Source organism: Vanacampus margaritifer, chromosome 18 (genome assembly GCF_051991255.1).
Source record: "Vanacampus margaritifer isolate UIUO_Vmar chromosome 18, RoL_Vmar_1.0, whole genome shotgun sequence".
Taxonomy (NCBI): domain Eukaryota; kingdom Metazoa; phylum Chordata; class Actinopteri; order Syngnathiformes; family Syngnathidae; genus Vanacampus; species Vanacampus margaritifer.
This window is the reverse complement of record NC_135449.1, coordinates 7,446,148-7,462,958: the sequence shown is the minus strand read 5'-3', so window position 1 is coordinate 7,462,958 and position 16,811 is coordinate 7,446,148. Positions and strand designations below refer to the sequence as shown.

General features: G+C 40.0%; 2 protein-coding genes across 4 annotated transcripts; both read right to left on the bottom strand.

Moving 5' to 3' along the window:
• Window positions 1–1,137: 1,137 nt before the first annotated feature.
• LOC144038145 (parvalbumin, thymic-like) lies at window positions 1,138–3,074 on the bottom strand. The gene is made up of 4 exons (XM_077550346.1): window positions 2,642–3,074; window positions 2,434–2,566; window positions 2,244–2,353; window positions 1,138–1,310 (listed from the first exon to the last, which is right to left on the bottom strand). Exons 1-4 carry the CDS (start codon window positions 2,700–2,702, stop codon window positions 1,282–1,284), a joined length of 333 nt encoding a protein of 110 aa, XP_077406472.1. The 5' UTR covers window positions 2,703–3,074; the 3' UTR covers window positions 1,138–1,281.
• Window positions 3,075–7,164: 4,090 nt separating this feature from the next.
• On the bottom strand, window positions 7,165–16,393 carry LOC144038140 (regulator of G-protein signaling 9-like). 3 transcript variants are annotated; one of them, XM_077550336.1, is made up of 19 exons: window positions 16,180–16,393; window positions 15,233–15,329; window positions 14,959–15,009; window positions 14,785–14,891; window positions 13,991–14,042; window positions 13,857–13,915; window positions 13,694–13,770; window positions 13,375–13,456; window positions 12,242–12,304; window positions 11,988–12,017; window positions 11,838–11,899; window positions 11,651–11,764; window positions 11,470–11,585; window positions 11,310–11,397; window positions 11,041–11,179; window positions 10,885–10,967; window positions 10,683–10,806; window positions 8,880–9,277; window positions 7,165–8,202 (listed from the first exon to the last, which is right to left on the bottom strand). In XM_077550336.1, exons 1-19 carry the CDS (start codon window positions 16,246–16,248, stop codon window positions 8,040–8,042), a joined length of 1,974 nt encoding a protein of 657 aa, XP_077406462.1. In that variant the 5' UTR covers window positions 16,249–16,393; the 3' UTR covers window positions 7,165–8,039. The 3 variants fall into 3 exon arrangements, with proteins under 3 accessions (XP_077406462.1, XP_077406466.1, XP_077406463.1); XM_077550337.1 differs by lacking the exons at window positions 7,165–8,202; window positions 8,880–9,277 and having other exon boundaries at window positions 9,611–10,806; XM_077550340.1 differs by lacking the exons at window positions 13,694–13,770; window positions 13,857–13,915; window positions 13,991–14,042; ... (2 more) ...; window positions 15,233–15,329; window positions 16,180–16,393 and having other exon boundaries at window positions 12,235–12,304; window positions 13,375–13,424.
• Between the last annotated feature and the right edge of the window lie 418 nt (window positions 16,394–16,811).

Genomic DNA, 16,811 nt, shown 5'->3' with positions numbered 1-16,811 from the left:
CTATCTGGATGGATGATATACTGTAGAGATGGATGGATGAATTGATAATGGATGGATGGATTATATCTATCTGGATGATGAATGGAAGGACAGATGGACGATATCCATCTATTTGGATAGATGAGATCTATTTATCGGGATGGATGGATAATATCAATCTGGATGGATGTTGGTGAAAAATGGTTGGATGTACAGATAATATTTATTCATATGGTACCTGTAGACGGATGGACAATTGTGAATATTGATTATGATTTCCTTGTACCCAAAATATTGCGCTATAAATCATCATTACTTGATGCTTCGGAGGGAAGTCTGCCATTTTTTTTTTTTTTTTTGTATTTATAACCCCGCCTCTTACGCCCATTCAGATCATTTCTCCTTATGGTGATGAAACTATTCGGGCGTCTATTTTAGGAAAGCGTGTCATGGTGTCCGCAGCGAAGGCCGCGCGTAAACGTGAAACGACGGAACGCCTCGCAAACGCCGCTTTGCTTTGACTCGTGCCGTTAAATGTTTCGAATACTGCAAGTCCAATTCTCGTCAGTCGAATCAACTTGATGTCCTGCAATGTCAATTTGGCGGTGTTGAAAACGCGCCGTGGTCAAGCCGGGTCCCTCACCTCGGACGACACGGGCCTCGGATACCGTAACTATTCCTGCACCTCCTTCAATATCCGTGTTACGTTACAAATATCCTAACAGAGCAGCAATTAAAGCCCATCAAGCATCCGACGTCACATTTGAGTCAAATGAACTTGAATGGATTCACCAGGGCTATAAATAACCCAAAACCTGTCAATTAACTTAAATTATATGCAGATTTTTTTTTTTTTAACACGTATGCTGAAATAAAACTTTACTACTTATATTCATTCTGTAATCAAACACTTTGCATCTATTTACACTCGTCTGCTCGCAAGTGTGCGAGTTTTAAATAAACGCGCCTCGTTGACACGAGTGCAGGAAATGTACTGGCGCAAAAACCGCCGGTGCCGCTTCCTAGTTTGAAGCCGGGCCAGAATTCAGGGTTCCCTCGTCCAACGGTGCCAAATTGTTGCGCTCTCACCTGCGCATCGCAACGATCACGGTCAAATATGTACACGACTACTACGAGTAGAATAAAAATGACACATAACAGCGAGGATCCATTTATTGAAACACTTTACTTGGAATGTTTTTTTCAATTCTACACACATAGAATCTCTTGTTTACTCTTGCCAGTTAACATCCGCCCTGAGACGATTACCACACCGTAAACCACGGAGACATAATTCTGCTCTTATGAAGACTTGACCAGGGCAGAAAACTCTGAAAAAGAAAGAAGAAAAAGCTAATTGTCTGATTTCTAAAAACACAAGTTCACTTGTTGTAAAATGGTAAAAATCCATCAAACATGGCAAATTTTAGATTGCTAGCAATGACAAATCATTACAAATCTGCTATTTACGTTTTTTTTTGTTTTGTTTTAGCATAATGCTTCTACAACATCGAATGTTGATTTTATGTCAAGGTTCGTTAAAAAAAATTTCATATGACAAGAAAGACCATTAAGACTCTTTGGAGAACAGTTAGGAAGCATTAAGACTGTTTAGAGAATGTTTAAGAAACCTTGAATGAACCCTGATGTGAACATTGGATAGCGTTTTTTATTTTTTATTTTATTTTATTTTATTTTTTATTTTTTTTAAGCACACCGTAATCCTTCTACAACATCGAATGTTGATTTCAGGTCAGGGTTCGTTAAAACAAATTTTGTTCAAAAAAGTTCTTGTGACAAGAAAGACCATTAAGACTGGTTGGAGAATGTTTAAGAAACCTTGAATGAACCCTGATGTGAAATCAACATTGGATAGCATTTTTTATTTTATTTTTGTATAATGCTTCTACAACATCGAATGTTGATTTCATGTCAGGGCTCGTTAAAAAAATTTTTTTTGAGCATGTTCAAAAAAGTTCTTGTGACAAGAAACGCCATTAAGACTGGCTGGAGAATGTTTAAGAAACCTTGAATGAACCCTGATGTGAAATCAACATTGGATAGCTTTTTTTTATTTTATTTTATTTTTTTTGTATAATGCTTCTACAACATCGAATGTTGATTTCATGTCAGGGTTCGTTAAAAATTTTTTTGGAACATGTTCAAAAAAGTTCTTGTGACAAGAAACGCCATTAAGACTGTTTGGAGAACAGTTAAGAAGCATTAAGACTGTTTAGAGAACGTTTAAGAAACCTTGAACGAACCTTCCCATCCAATCTTGCCATCGCCGTCAGAGTCTCCTTCGAGCAGGAAGGCTCGGGTCTCGGCAGCCGTCAGCGTCCTGGCTCCTTTGGAGAAGTTCTGCAGGAAGAGTCTAATAGCGACATCGTCAATGCTAACGGCAATGAATAGAAGAAGCCCAAGTAAAGCCGGAAGATCAACGATGAACTCAACTGTAACTCATCCTGCTCTATGAAGCCACTTTTGTCCTGGTCCAAGATGTTGAAGACCCTCTCGATTTCATTTGGAGTCTTTTTCGATAAACCCACAGCTTTGAAGAACATCTTTGGGTTAAAGGAATCCTTTGCTGGAAGAAGAGGAACACAAATAAAGCTTCAAATCTTGCCGCCGGCATCCTGGCACCAAAGCGAAAAGTTCGTACCTTTACACGCGTTGATAGCAGAGGTGACGTCCGAGACGGCGAGAACGTCAGTAATGGCCATGACGACGGAGACGGTTGTGGTTCGAGGTCGCAGCCGCCGCGGTTTGATGTACGGAAAAGAAACAAGGCGGGTGTCAGAAACCACCAGCGTCCTTCTGGCCCGCTGTCACCTGCAGCTGACCACTTCAGACGTTATTAACGTAAGGAGGGGCCGGCCAAGCGACAAGATGGATGTCATAGCACGGGTCGCGTTCACAAGTACGTTTCAAGTCAAGGCACATTTTTGTTAACGAAATTAAATAAAAGCAAGGGCTTGTAAAAACAAAACAATAATAACAGTAATTACTATAATTTTACTGGAATTATATCATATTTATTTTTGCAAATTTCATCAACTTAAATTAATCATTTTTGGAAACCTTTGTTTAGAAAAAAAAATATTATAATATATAATATAATTTGACTATGCCATTCATATTCATCTTTGCCATTTAATGTTGTAAAATAAAATTAAAGACTTTCAAAAATATTTTAACCAACAATTCTTTTCTAAAACCTTACTCAAACTAATCAAAATTTTAAGGAAAAAAAATGATGAAATAAAATCCAAACAATAATGCTTTTAAAAATAATAACTGGGCCTATTTATTGACTTCGTGGTATGAATGGCAACAGGTGGACACAGCTTCATTGTGCTTACTGCCATCTAGTGGAAGCACATGTAATTGCTTTGTCACGACATATCACTGGCATGACTATATGAACAAATAAACATTACCTCAAGTAGGCAAGTCATATTTTTTTTAGCCCACTTAGTTGAAATTGGACAATTTCCTGAATTCTGGTTAGGAATATACCGCCTTTCAATCAAAAGTCAGCTGGTATAGCCTCCAGAAAGTGGACAAGCAGTACAGTATATAAAAAGAATGGATAGATAATAAACAAGGGTCATATGGAGCGATGTTAACGTTTCCTTGCAACCTCATTCGCTGGCTCCTCGCCAGCATCTTAATCACCCGTGCAGCATTTCCACCAGTTGTAAACATCCTGTTATTATCCGGGCCTCTGTCACTATCAGGCCGCGCTCCGTGGTCGTGTCTCCTCATCGCCGCATGCTACATTTAGCATATGGAAGCATGGTGGTTAGCACAGCTGCCTCACAGATCTGAAGATAAGACGGTTGAAGTTTAAACGTCAAGTTCAACGTGAAAAAATGAGAGAAATAACTTTGGATTAAGTTTGCTAGCTTAATGCTAAAACATAATGGAAAACACCATAGATGAGCAAGTATTATTATTTAAGTAACACAAAATAAAGTATGTACCTTTAGCGGGTAGCACTGTAGCTTACTGGTTAGCACATTTGCCACATGGTCTGAGGTTCAGGGTTCGAACACCTGCTGGTGAGCAAATCTGCCACGTGGACTGAGGTTCAGGGTTCGAATCCCTACTGGTGAGCCCATCTGCCACATGGAATGAGATTCAGGGTTCAAATCTCTACTAGTTAGCACATCTTTGGCATGGTCTGAGGTTCAGGATTCGAATCATTACTGGTTAGCACATCTGCCACGTGGACTGAGGTTCAGGGTTCAAACACCTACTGGTGAGCAAATCTGCTACGTGGACTGAGGTTCAGGGTTCGAATCCCGACTGGTGAGCACATCTGCCACATGGACTGAGGTTCAGGGTTCGAATCTCTACTAGTTAGCACATCTTTGGCATGGTCTGAGGTTCAGGATTCAAATCATTACTGGTTAGCACATCTGCCACGTGGACTGAGGTTCAGGGTTCGAATCCCTACTGGTGAGCCCATCTGCCACATGGACTGAGGTTCAGGGTTCGAATCTCTATTAGTTAGCACATCTTTGACATGGTCTGAGGTTCAGGATTCGAATCATTACTGGTTAGCACATCTGCCACGTGGACTGAGGTTCAGGGTTCGAATCCCTACTGGTGAGCACATCTGCCACATGGACTGAGGTTCAGGGTTTGAATCCCAACTGGTGAGCACATCTGCCACATGGACTGAGGTTCAGGGTTCGAATCCCTACTGGTTAGCACATCTGCCACATGGCCTGAGGTTCAGGGTTCGAATCCCTACTGGTTAGCATATCTGCCACATGGTCTGAGGTTCAGGGTTCGAATCCCTACTGGTTAGTACATCTGCCACATGGACTGAGGTTCCAGGGTTCGAATCCCTATTGATTAGCACATCTGCCACATGGTCTGAGGTTCACGGTTCGAATTTCAGTTTGCATGTTCCCTCATTCATATATGAGTTTTCTGTGCGTATACTTCCCACATTCCAAAACATGCACGTTAGGAATATAAAACGTTATGTAGATGTGACTAAAATAATAATAATAACATAGCGGACATTATGGCGTCACACAGGCACCACGTGAGGCCCTCTGGCTCAGTCACATGGTGACGCGAGCCCCGTTTCCTCAGGATGAGCCTACGGTGAGACCTGCGACAGGCCGAGGAGCGCAACAGCGACAAAAACATCCTCTGCACCACCCTCGCACATCTGCACCCGCGTCCCACCCCCACCCTCTCGACCTTGTGCCTTTCCTTACTCCCGCGCTTGTTTTCAGGAAGACCAGGCTTCCTGAGTGATGGATGAGAGGTGGGAAAAAGGGGGGGATGGGCGTGTTATGAAGCGATGTGTTTGTGCTTGTGCAGAATTCAGATGGATTAAAGAGGAGACACTTGCTAAATAAGGAGTGATCCACAGGTCATTTTGGGACTTTGTCTTGGAGTCATCAGCATGTCGTGGGAACAAGCACAGGTATGAACGCTTAGTTAGCAATGCTGTGGAGAAGCTGTGGAGGTTCATGTGTGGGCAAACTTTTGAAATCAGCCAACCCTAATATATGTACATACATAGACAGTATGCGGTTACATACACTCGGAATAGCTGAACACTACGTGCTCCTGTGTAGTGTGTAGCTCATCATATTTAAGATTAGATACTGAAACAGATCTGTCTTGAAATTTCATAGTCATGTTACATCATTTTGTTTCAGTTTGTAGAGGATTGACATTTTTTTTTTCATTTAAGTGACAAAAGCTGTGGCAACGTGCTGCACAAAATGTACATAGTAGTCCAAATGTCAGGGTTTCACATAATTTGCAACTTCAGCATTAGAAAAAATAATTATGTGTTTCTATTGCATACAGAAAAATAACAAAAAAAAAAGCTTAAAAGCATGTTTGAACTTCTCAATACAAGTTCATTTGTAGACAAAATGTTTTAATATTAAAATGACGTTTAAATGTGTAATTAATTCATTTTTAAGTCATTAATAATAACAATGAGGGGGAGAAACCAAATCTATAGACTCTCACATTTTTTTCACAAAGGGGTGTGCTCACTTTTGTTGCCACCTTTGACATTACATTACTGTAGTGTGTACTGTATTGAGTTATTTTGAGGGGACAGTAAATACACATTGTTATATAAGCTGTATGCTGACAACACATCATAGCAAAGTGTCATTTCTTCAATGTTGACCCAGAAATATGATTTATTCAAATATTAGTCTTTCCCCCCCCCCCCCTAATTTAAAAAAAAAGTTGGGGGAATTCAGACAGAGGATGTGAATAATATAATAATATATAACCATTTTGTGATCAAGCGCTACATGAATAAATTTGACTGTTTACAAAAACATTACTTTTGTGATAAACTGTAGCTGACCCAAATTTATTTTCCCTTTTACAAGGTATTTTTTTAAATGTGGTTTGATCTGAAACACAACAAAAAAAAAAATTGTAAAATTATTTTAATGTTTTTTTTATTTTATTTAATTATTTGAGAATTTTATTGACTTTTTTTTATTTGTATAGTTTTATTTATATTTATGTGCATAATAGTGTGCGGATGTCAACGTGCAACACTTTGGACACTCTTGTTTATAAAATGCGCTATAGAAAAAAAAGTGGATTGGATAAATAACCCAAAAAAAAAAAAAATCAGGACAGGAGCAAATTCTTTTTCGCGGCACAGTATAGAATCTATAGCGCGGCGGGTAATAATTAGTCTTCCATGCAGTCAGTCAAACTGAAACCAAAGCAGTCTCACTCGCCGGTGTGACATTTGGACGCAAGACGCTGCGGAGCTATATCAGATTCGGAGCAACTGAGACGGCGCCATCCATCATGTGAAAATAGAATGTGAAACGCAACGAGAACAAGCCGTATCATGTAGAAACAGAAATACTTGGGGACAAGCTTCTCACTGTGAATGCTTTGCTTTGGTTGCAGAATCTTTTGACTTCCACGGCCCGTTTGCGAACTTCTGACAACAACATCCTGATGCTGTTCGGGTGTGGCAAGCAAGAACTCCAGCATCAGTGATTTTGTTGCCAGAGGCGGGGGCACGATCAGCCGGGTCGCAAGCAGCAAGGGTGGAAAAACATTATCGTTATATATATTTTGTGTTTATTATTTATTTAATTCCACTTCAATATACCGCTAATTCACATCAGACGTAAAAAAAATACTCGTGAAAAAATAAGCCTCATTTGAAGACATGTTATTTATTCACGTACTCATCATTGAGGCACTTGACACAAGTAGTGGAATGTACCCGTCCAACACCACACCATTGAAATAAAAATTCATAAATGACTTTACCACAAGAACCCATCTCAATGTACATTGCAGAACCCTCAATATGGATTAAATTAAAAAAATATATATAAATGTCATTTGACCCTTCCCACATACTTTAACCACATTTAAACCGAATAAAACACTCGCTAAGACACACTTTTTAAACATTATGGAAATGTACAAACACGACTGCATTTTGGTGTCTGCGTTCGAGAGGTGCATGTTCCTTTAAGAGGCGGAGTCTGTTGGCGTGACGTCAGCAGGTCTGCGTGTGTCTGTGGACGACAGCAGCTTCTGTGTGGGTTGTGCTTTACTGTTCTTCTGGTGCTATATAAACAGATGAGAAGCACATCGGCTCTCCTTTCCCACGTACGAGGGCATTACAGTGAATAAGTATACTATAAAAGCCCATAAAAAAAGATTGCTTAAAAATCTGTAATATAGCAGGGGAACACTAAAAACATTTTTTTGTTTCATATACTATATATATATATATATTGGAGTTTTCCCGTTCAAGACAGTAGATTTGCTTTTTAATTGACATTATTAGTCGGTGTAAGGCAGAACTAAATAAGGCGAATGACAATAAGGCTGCATTGGGGCTACTCGGAATGAGGTTTGAATGCGAACGCTACAATTCACTTTGAAAAGCTTTTCAGACGTTCTAACAGCAGATATTAGAGGGTCCCGTTTCAGCTGGAATGTTACAAAGAAGGCTGAAAGAAAAAAAAAACTTCCGGTACCTTTTTTTTTCTCTCTCTCTCTTTCTTTTTTTTTTTTTAGCCAGTCCCGTTGTGAGGGGTGAGGCTCTCCCAGGGGCAGATGATCTCCTTGGCTCCCAAAGCTCCCTGGGAGGCGGCTCGGCTCTCCTCGTCTTCATCCTCGGACTCGATGGGGTAGATCCGACACTCCGGGGGGATATCCACCTTGATCTGGAAAAAGCTGCCGCACGGAGGAGGATTAATTGATCGCTCCTCTCATCAGTAATAACCTCCTCTTTGCATAAAAGAATAAACACAATACTTGAGCTTTTAGTTCATTGCCACTCCCAGTTGAAGTTTACTGTCAAAATGAACAAACACACTAAGAGAATGACACATTGCATATTTGAAATAACCACATACTGTAGTTATGCTGTTTAGCTTAATGCTAACAAACTATGAACAACGCCATAGAGGATCTGTGTTTTGGTATTTTCTTTCCTTTTTTTTTCTCCCCATTAATTAATTTTTTGGGGTGATTTTTTTTTTGTAGAAAATTCTACAAACAGTTAGTGTTCTTTTCCCAATTTATTTATTTATTTAAACATTTATATAGGTGTCAATTATGAACTGATTTTTGCTAGCAGCCTCTCCCCTGAAAACTGCATATGTGGATGTCTGCATTATACTGCCCCCAAGTGGTTAAGGTATGCACAGCAGAATTTTGGGGGGGCAAAAATGGTTTTATGGTTAGCATTCAATTTAATTATGTCATATTCCTCATTAAAAAATACATTACATTTTTTTTTTTTAAGGCTGGTACGGATTAATGCCACATTCTCATAGCATCAAAAGTGAAAGTCCAGCATATGACAACAAATAATTTGATAATAATCCTTGTAAATGCTTTCCACTCACTTGCCAATCCTCCTGGACGGGGCCTGGCTGGAGGCGTCCGGACTAATTGGCCGAATGCGTCCGCTGGCCCCGGCGGCCGCGTGGCACTTGGGCGACAGGCTGGCGAAGACGGCGGAGGGACCGCCGCCCACGCCGCAGCCCCGCCTCAGCAGCCGCCGCAGCGAGAGCGCCACCCGCGACTTGCACGTCGGGCCGGGGGCTCGCACCGCCTCGCCGCCATCCCGCTCCGCTTCTACCCAGGGTTCCGCCCGCCGATCGGAGTTGGAGGTGCTGTCCGGGGCTACGCTGACAGGGGACGGGCACGGGGCCAGGACGGCGAGGGAGGACGAGGCGGTGGGGGAGTCGATGAGGCCGGAGTATACGGCCAGGTGGGGCACCGGGGTGGTGAAGCGACATAGCTGTGGGATCAAGCACATAAAGATTTATTTAAAATGTAAGGAGTTAGAGCTGAGCATTTTTATTATATTTTTTTAAAGCAGATTTCATAATTCAAAATTTGTCTGGCAGCAGTAGAATAGTACACAGATAACACTTAACATTAACAGGTACATGAACGCAACATGTTACAGTAAGTAAAATAAATGGATGAATAAATAAATAAAATACTGTATATGATTTTGCTTACGTTTTTCATCATTAGACTCTTCAGTTGACATTATGCAACTTAATGAGGATGGTCATCGTTAGCCGGGTGGACGTCGGTGGCGGGGGAATGACGGAACAGACAGATGAGGCGCTGGTGGATGTTTTATTAGTCGCCATGACATGCATGCGGCAGACAGTACAAGTTGTGTGTGGAATCGTGGATGGGGGGGGCAAACAATAAACAAGAGCCAACGTACAGAAATGTAACACATGGACATTGTTGTTGGTGCTGCTTTATATGCCGATTTTCTTAACACAATGTTGTTATTGTTCTACTTGACAATAGATAAAGCAACACATTTTGGAGCTAAGATAACATCTATTAAATTGAGTATTTTATTTTTTAATTCAATAAAATAATAAATATGCATGATCATTTTTGGGTTTATTTTAAATCTTCTTTTCCTTTAAAAATCACATTCAGTTAGAAAGGCTAAACTTCATTTTTTTTTTTTTTTTAGATGAGTTAAATGTCAAATGCATTGTATATGTAAAATAATTATTTAAATTTATAATAATAATTCATTTGTAATTTGAAAATGTGCTTGGTTATATAATAATAACAATAATAATGGTAAATATTTACATGCAATGTTTAATTGTTATTATATAACCAACTCATTCATTAGGTTTTAATTAAAACAAAACTGTTGAATGTGTATAGAATTTTTTTTACAATTTATTATTTACAATTCATCAATTAACCAATTATTTAATGAAAATGAGTTTTTTTTTAATAAACACATTATAATTACTCAATTTGAGGGAAAAACAGATAAATAAATCCAACAAATATTACAGTACAACGCTGTGATCATAATAATAGTAATAAAAGTTTTACCAATTTAAATGTGTGTGAAATTAAAGGTGATTTATATTTATTTGTACGCAATCTAACAATAATAATAATGATTACAATCATAATTATAGTCAATACAGTACACTAATAAAAGTCATAAATAAGTTTTTATTTTTTTTTATTTTTTACTATTAATTGATGTTTGTTATTTGAATTTTTGTATTAAGAAAACTGAAAACTATCAATAAAATATTAGGGGAGAATTTTTTTTGTAAAACTACTTAAAATGATGAATATGACCTGAAGCTGGACAAGCAGACACAGCATGATCATTTCTGCTTGCTGAGTTTGCTCATGACCTGCGTGATGTCGACGGGCGCGTTGGCGGCCATCTTGGCGCGCTCCTCCAGCTCCTGCTGCCGGAGGATGATGGGACTGACGCTGGGCCGCCGGTTCTTGGCGTTCTGCTCCAACTGGGCGTCCCTGGGAGAAGCGCAAGGGAATGGTGAAAAAAAAAAAAACAACAACAACCAAACACTAAAGGAGGCGCCGACCACCTACGTGAACTTGTGCTCCTCGGGGCAGATGGCCTTCTTCAACGTGTCCTTGAACACCTGAGATTTCATGTAGCGGCCGTACGAGTCCTGAAATTCCACACTCGGCGGGTGAATTCTTTGAAAGGAGAATGGTGGCAAAATTGGGTTGGCGCTTACTGACTTTCTTCATGAGCATGTAGATGTGGGTCTGGGCGGCGTCCAGCACGTATCTGTGCGGATGCTTCAGGCCGTTCACGGTGACCTCCATCGTCTTGCCGTCGATGTTGATCCACCTCGGGGCGCCGCGGGCCAGGAAGGTCCTGCAATAAAAAGATCATCATCAACATTTCCTGTAGAGTAATTACATATTTTCCAGTAGTGAATTGGAGATTACGTAATCCCATTACATGTACCCCCCAACCCTGACTAGAAATAATCCATAGAATTTACTTATAGATCTGCTCGGCCTTCTCTCGCATGGTCGCCGCCGTGCCCCACTTCAAATCCTCGCATCCTTCCCAGAATGCCAAGTTTTCACCTGCAAAACAGCCACCACCATTTTGTGTTTCAAAATGTCTCCCGTAATCGTCGCCGCCATGTTTCGTCATACCGCTAAACTCTTTCTTCAGAAATCGCCTGAAGTCGTTGCGCCCCCGGGGGTCCGAGAGCAGCTCGCCAAAGCTGAACGTCCAGCGTTCCACGCGCATTTTGGTCGGCGTTTCCACGCTGCCGCGAGGAAGAAAAGCGTGTCAGAGTAATCGTGTGTGATGTCATGTGATTTGTGTCCTTACTTGGGCATGTTCAAGGCCCAGTATGTGATGTCGTCGGTGTGCCAGGGGTTGCTGGGTAGACATTTGGAGAGGAACGGGTCGTGGCTGTTGTAGGTGGCGCAATATTTCACCAACCTGGACAAAAAAAATAAGAAAAAAATCTGGTACAATAGAAACCAAACAGAACAATTAGAAATAATTCACGTACGCGCCGATGGACACAGACGACTTGACTCTGGGTCTCATGATGGACTGCTGGGTGAAGATCATCTACAAAAAGAAAAAAAAAAAAAACATATACAAGATATAAAACAAAATAATTCACCCGTTGAGACAAAAGCAGATGTGAGATTCTTACAATTCTCTCATAGTAGTCGGGCGTTTTCACCTGCGAGAAGAAAAAAAAAAACCCTCATGTGACGATAGAGATTACAAACTAAGAAACGTATGAAAGATGACCACTTTAGAAGAAAAGGAGCAGCAAGAAAGGCCTGCAGGAGACAGAAGACAAGGGAAAGGGGAAAACGTGCTTCGTAAGAAAAAAAGCACATTAAAGAATTATTAATATGAATAATAGCTGATTGATGGAAATCCTGTCCGCTCACCTGTTACCTCCTCTGCGTTTGGATCAATTCGCCGATCGAGTCCGTAGTCCATGGCGCTCACGGTGCCAGGCTGCACACACACACACACGACAAAATAAGTCGTCAAAAAGTATGCAGACACTTTTTATGATTTTGACTTCATATAATCACCCGGAAAAAAATAGGAAGAATCCAGATGTGGACGTTCAGCTTTCATTGAAGAGGTTGCATTAAAATTGGCAATTAGTACGTTTTTTTTAACCATTTAAACCAACACAATTATTAATAACGCAAATCAATCCAGTTCAAATGGCTCTTTGACGGCCATAGTCGTCAATGGCAGTGAATGAGTTAAATATAGTAACTAATAAAAACCAAAATTAATTAATAATAATATAATAACTAATTAGGTATTCATTTGCAGAAAAAATTAATTCTAAGTACAATACGTGAATTAGAAGATTTTTAATCAAATTAATTAATATAATGTATTTAAATAATTAATTGAATTAATATTTTTGCTCAAATTAATCAATGTACATTACACAATAAACACAATTACTCAAAAAATAGTTGTTCATATAAAGTTATCCAAAATATGGATTTAATCAATCAATAAAAATGCGGCTACTAATTAAAAAAAGAATTCATAGAAAATTAATCTTTTGAATTAATAAACACGCATCCATTCATTTGAAAAAATAACTTTAATACAGAAAAAAATATTTAAAAATATTACATACAAATAATTTATCATATTTTCAGCAACTTAAGTTGAAATGTAAATAATTTGATTTTTTTTTTTAAATCCCCTTTGGGTCATTATCATGAAGTGCTTGTCCTATAAGTTCATAAAATAAGACTGCGTATTTAAAGAAAAAATAATAATTTGGCGATGAATAATAAAGACTTAATACGTCAACTTGACAGTAAATCGACGTGAGTCCAGTGTGGAGGCAAGCGATGTAATTTCCTTATGCGATGTGAAATATTAATCAGCCGTGACCTTTTGGGGTCTGATGGGAGATGTGATGGCAACGTGGCATCGCGGGTAGAGATAATGAGATACCCCGGGAAGAAAGGAGGCGCAATGTATTTCCAGTCGTCAAGTGGATGATGTCCACGTAACCAATGTGTATGTGTGTGCGTGTTTAATCTCACCGGTGGTCTGTGGACCACCCAGTAGGCCCTCTCCTGACAGTCAAACACCACGCGGTCTGGTTTCTTCCTCTCCTTGGCGGCCCTAAGGTCACACACACACAACACTCTTAATTTTATTTTGACATTCACATCCTAATGTTGTAAAAAAAAAAAAAAAAAAACCTCAATAGTATAAAAATACTTTGTGCTAAAACATTGAGCTTGTCTGACATTTTGCATTGTTTTATTACTCATTTTTTTGTATCCCCGGCGTCCGTCCATTTTAGGGGACCGAATACGGCTGTGACAAAAACAAACCCTGATGATGTTCCCATCCTACCTGTACTGTTCTTTCGCCTGCATCACGATGAAGTCCCACTTGTGATTCATCCACTTGTGAAGATGATTGTACTGCTCCTGAGGGCGGCGGGAGATAACAACGCGATCGTCAACACCTCCCCGCAGCAGCAGCAGCAGCTGCAGTCGCGATGTCGTTCCCTGACCTGCTCGTGCATCTCCAGGATTCCCTTCTTGCGTATGTTCCTCTTGGCCAAGTAGATTGCTGCGGCACAGGGGACGCGTATTTGAGCATGCGGTGTGCGGTTTGTTAATATGCAGAATCGTGTCACGTACTCACCGTAATCTGTGTCCTCCACAGGCCACTGCTGGGCAGGCCAGAAGTATGGAGTCTGAAATGAAAAGCGTGTTGCTGTTATGTGTCTTATATTTGATATAAAAAAATTAATAAATCATGGAAAACAAACAACCAAAATTGTTGTCAGACGTTTGAGTCTATGCAAGTCCCCTGGGAATTAAATGTATAAAAGCATGAAATAATTAACTGCAAAAATATTTTTCATGATTTTTTTTTTTATCAGATTTCATATTTATTAAATACACTTTAAAAGATTGAACTAACTTGAATTTTTTATTTTTTTTATTTGTTACTTATGATAATAATAAACAATTTCAATCATATACAATTTGTGATACTCCTTTTACCAATTGCACTTTATTTTCTTTTGAGAAAAAAAAAAGGATTTAAATTCACGCATTAGTCACGTTCTTGAGTTTTCACATGGACCACAGGAAGTTGCATCATGCAGATCCTATGCAGGAAAGAAAGTACATTTCCTCTTTTTTTTTTGGGGGGGGGGTATTTGAATATATATCAACAATGGTTACAACCTTGACACAGTCTTGTTAATAATTTTAATAATTTTTTAATGTTATTTTTAAAATCCATTTATGATTGTGCTTAGTGTCAACATATTATTACCTTAAATGGCATAATTCTACACTAAAACTCATATTACTTTAAGTCCTGTTAACTCAAATTAGGAAGAGCCTTCAATTGTTCTGCCACTCTCTATAAGTCATTGTTTGTAGTAAATAAAAAATATATTTTTCAAAACAATTTTGTTGCGTTACCTGGAAGCGATAGAGGGACGCGTCAGGCTTGAGCAGTAAGCGTTTGTGGTCCTGCAGCGGGTACACGAAGCCCAGCGCCACCAGCATGGAACCCAAACTCCTGGCCTCTGACCACAGCCACACTTATTTGTCTTGTTGTGTTGACTTTGGAAAGAGTTCAGGCTTAAAACTCACCTCTTGTGTCTATTTGGAATCTGTCCGCCAGCCACGCAAGCATATCTTCGCCTAGAGACCACAAATGCGTGATATTATTTGACTGACATATAAAGACGAATAAAGTCCCTCCTCCTACTTTTTCCCCTCACTTTGACGAGTCCGCGGGGTTGTCATGGCGACAAAATCTGCAGCGCTCGAGTTTGAGGCCACGCGTCTTGGCTATCAGCCGCTGATTACGCAATCACTCAGCATCAAGTGTGTATTATATCAGTGTGTGTGTGCGCGCGCTCACCAGTAATAGCGTGCGGTATGGTGGTGATGACCAGTCGCTGCGGCTGAGACTTTACTCCCGATTTGGGATCCTGCATCTCCAGCAGTACCTTTTCCGCCTGCGGGGGGAGGAAGAGGTTACCGTGACAACCCATGCGGGGGGGGGATGCTGGTTGGTGAGGGGGCTAGACGAGGTTGCTTTGACAACAGATTGCGAGGGCGGCTTGGGACTGAAATGTCTTCGCGGTTCTTTTAGTCACAGAAGTTTAAAACGGCAATTAAAAACGTTACAGGTAAATATGAATACAATTTACATGTCAAGCTTGATTGTTGCTTCATGCTTTGAATCCCGTTTTTCGTGGCATCTTCACATCGTAATAAGTCCTCAGAAAGAATCGAGCACTACTTTAAGATGACATGCACGTTTGAATCAGTTAACATAATTTAACTCGGCGTGAGATTCTTGAGTATGTTTTGATGCCGCTTCATGCTTTGAATAGCAGTAATAGAAGTGTTTTATTAGCACATTTGCATGGTAGTAAATACAACTGCCTTGAAATGACATCCGCCAACTTAGAGCTAAAGCGATACAGAAGTGTAAAGAAAGGTGCCCACGCCTTCCTCCTCACGCGTGATGTGGGCGAGATGAGTCAAGCTCCAGTAGCTGGATTAACTTCTTTCTGTATGGGGGCCGCTTCGCTGACAATGATCCGGTCTTAATGCTTATTAAACTGCATGACCTTATTACTATGAGGTGAACAGTTTAGTAAGTAGGAGATGACATTCTGATAACATATACATTTCTAATCATGTTTACTGATTTATTGGTTCATTATTTGAAGCCATGCAAACAGCATCATTGCAGATAGTCCGAGTAAACAGTCTATACAAAATAATATGATATTATGTTTTCCATACCTATGGATCATGGAACCTGAGGGCAGGTTGTGTGTTTTGTATGAGTCTTACCTTTTTAAGACACGCCATCCGTGGCCGATTCCTCTGGCCGTGATCCCGCAGAGTGTTTCTAATTGTCATGATGCCCGATGATGATAATGTCCACTTACCACACACACACACACACACACGCGCGCGCACAGACACACACTCAAATGAATGCAACCGCGAGCTCTGTGTCGCGTAGGGATGCTGGCTGCAGGGGACTTGAGATGATCAATAACGGTGGTGCCTTCCCGTACTCTCCACAAGCTCGGAAAGGGGAGTAATATTGTAATCATTGACAAATCGACAGAATTGCATTGATTGTTTGCTACATTTTTAACAATATACGCTCGGGCGCTGCGTTTTAAATTATGTTAAGGCCCTATTCAGTTTGTTCGATGATAAACGTTAGCATTATTATTATTTTTTTAATAACCATGGTCAGTTCCGCTGTCATGGAACGCACCATACCTCAAAACTGACATGAGTCCACCAATGAGAAGGCGGCGTTTTTTCTACCACAAAAGTTACACAATAACCACCACTCCCCCCTAGAGGGCGGTGTTCATTATCAAGAGTTTAAAGTTTTGTTTTATGGCCGTTCCAGTGTTTACATAAAAATAAAAAGCTATTTTTTTGTTACTTATTAATTGAAATGT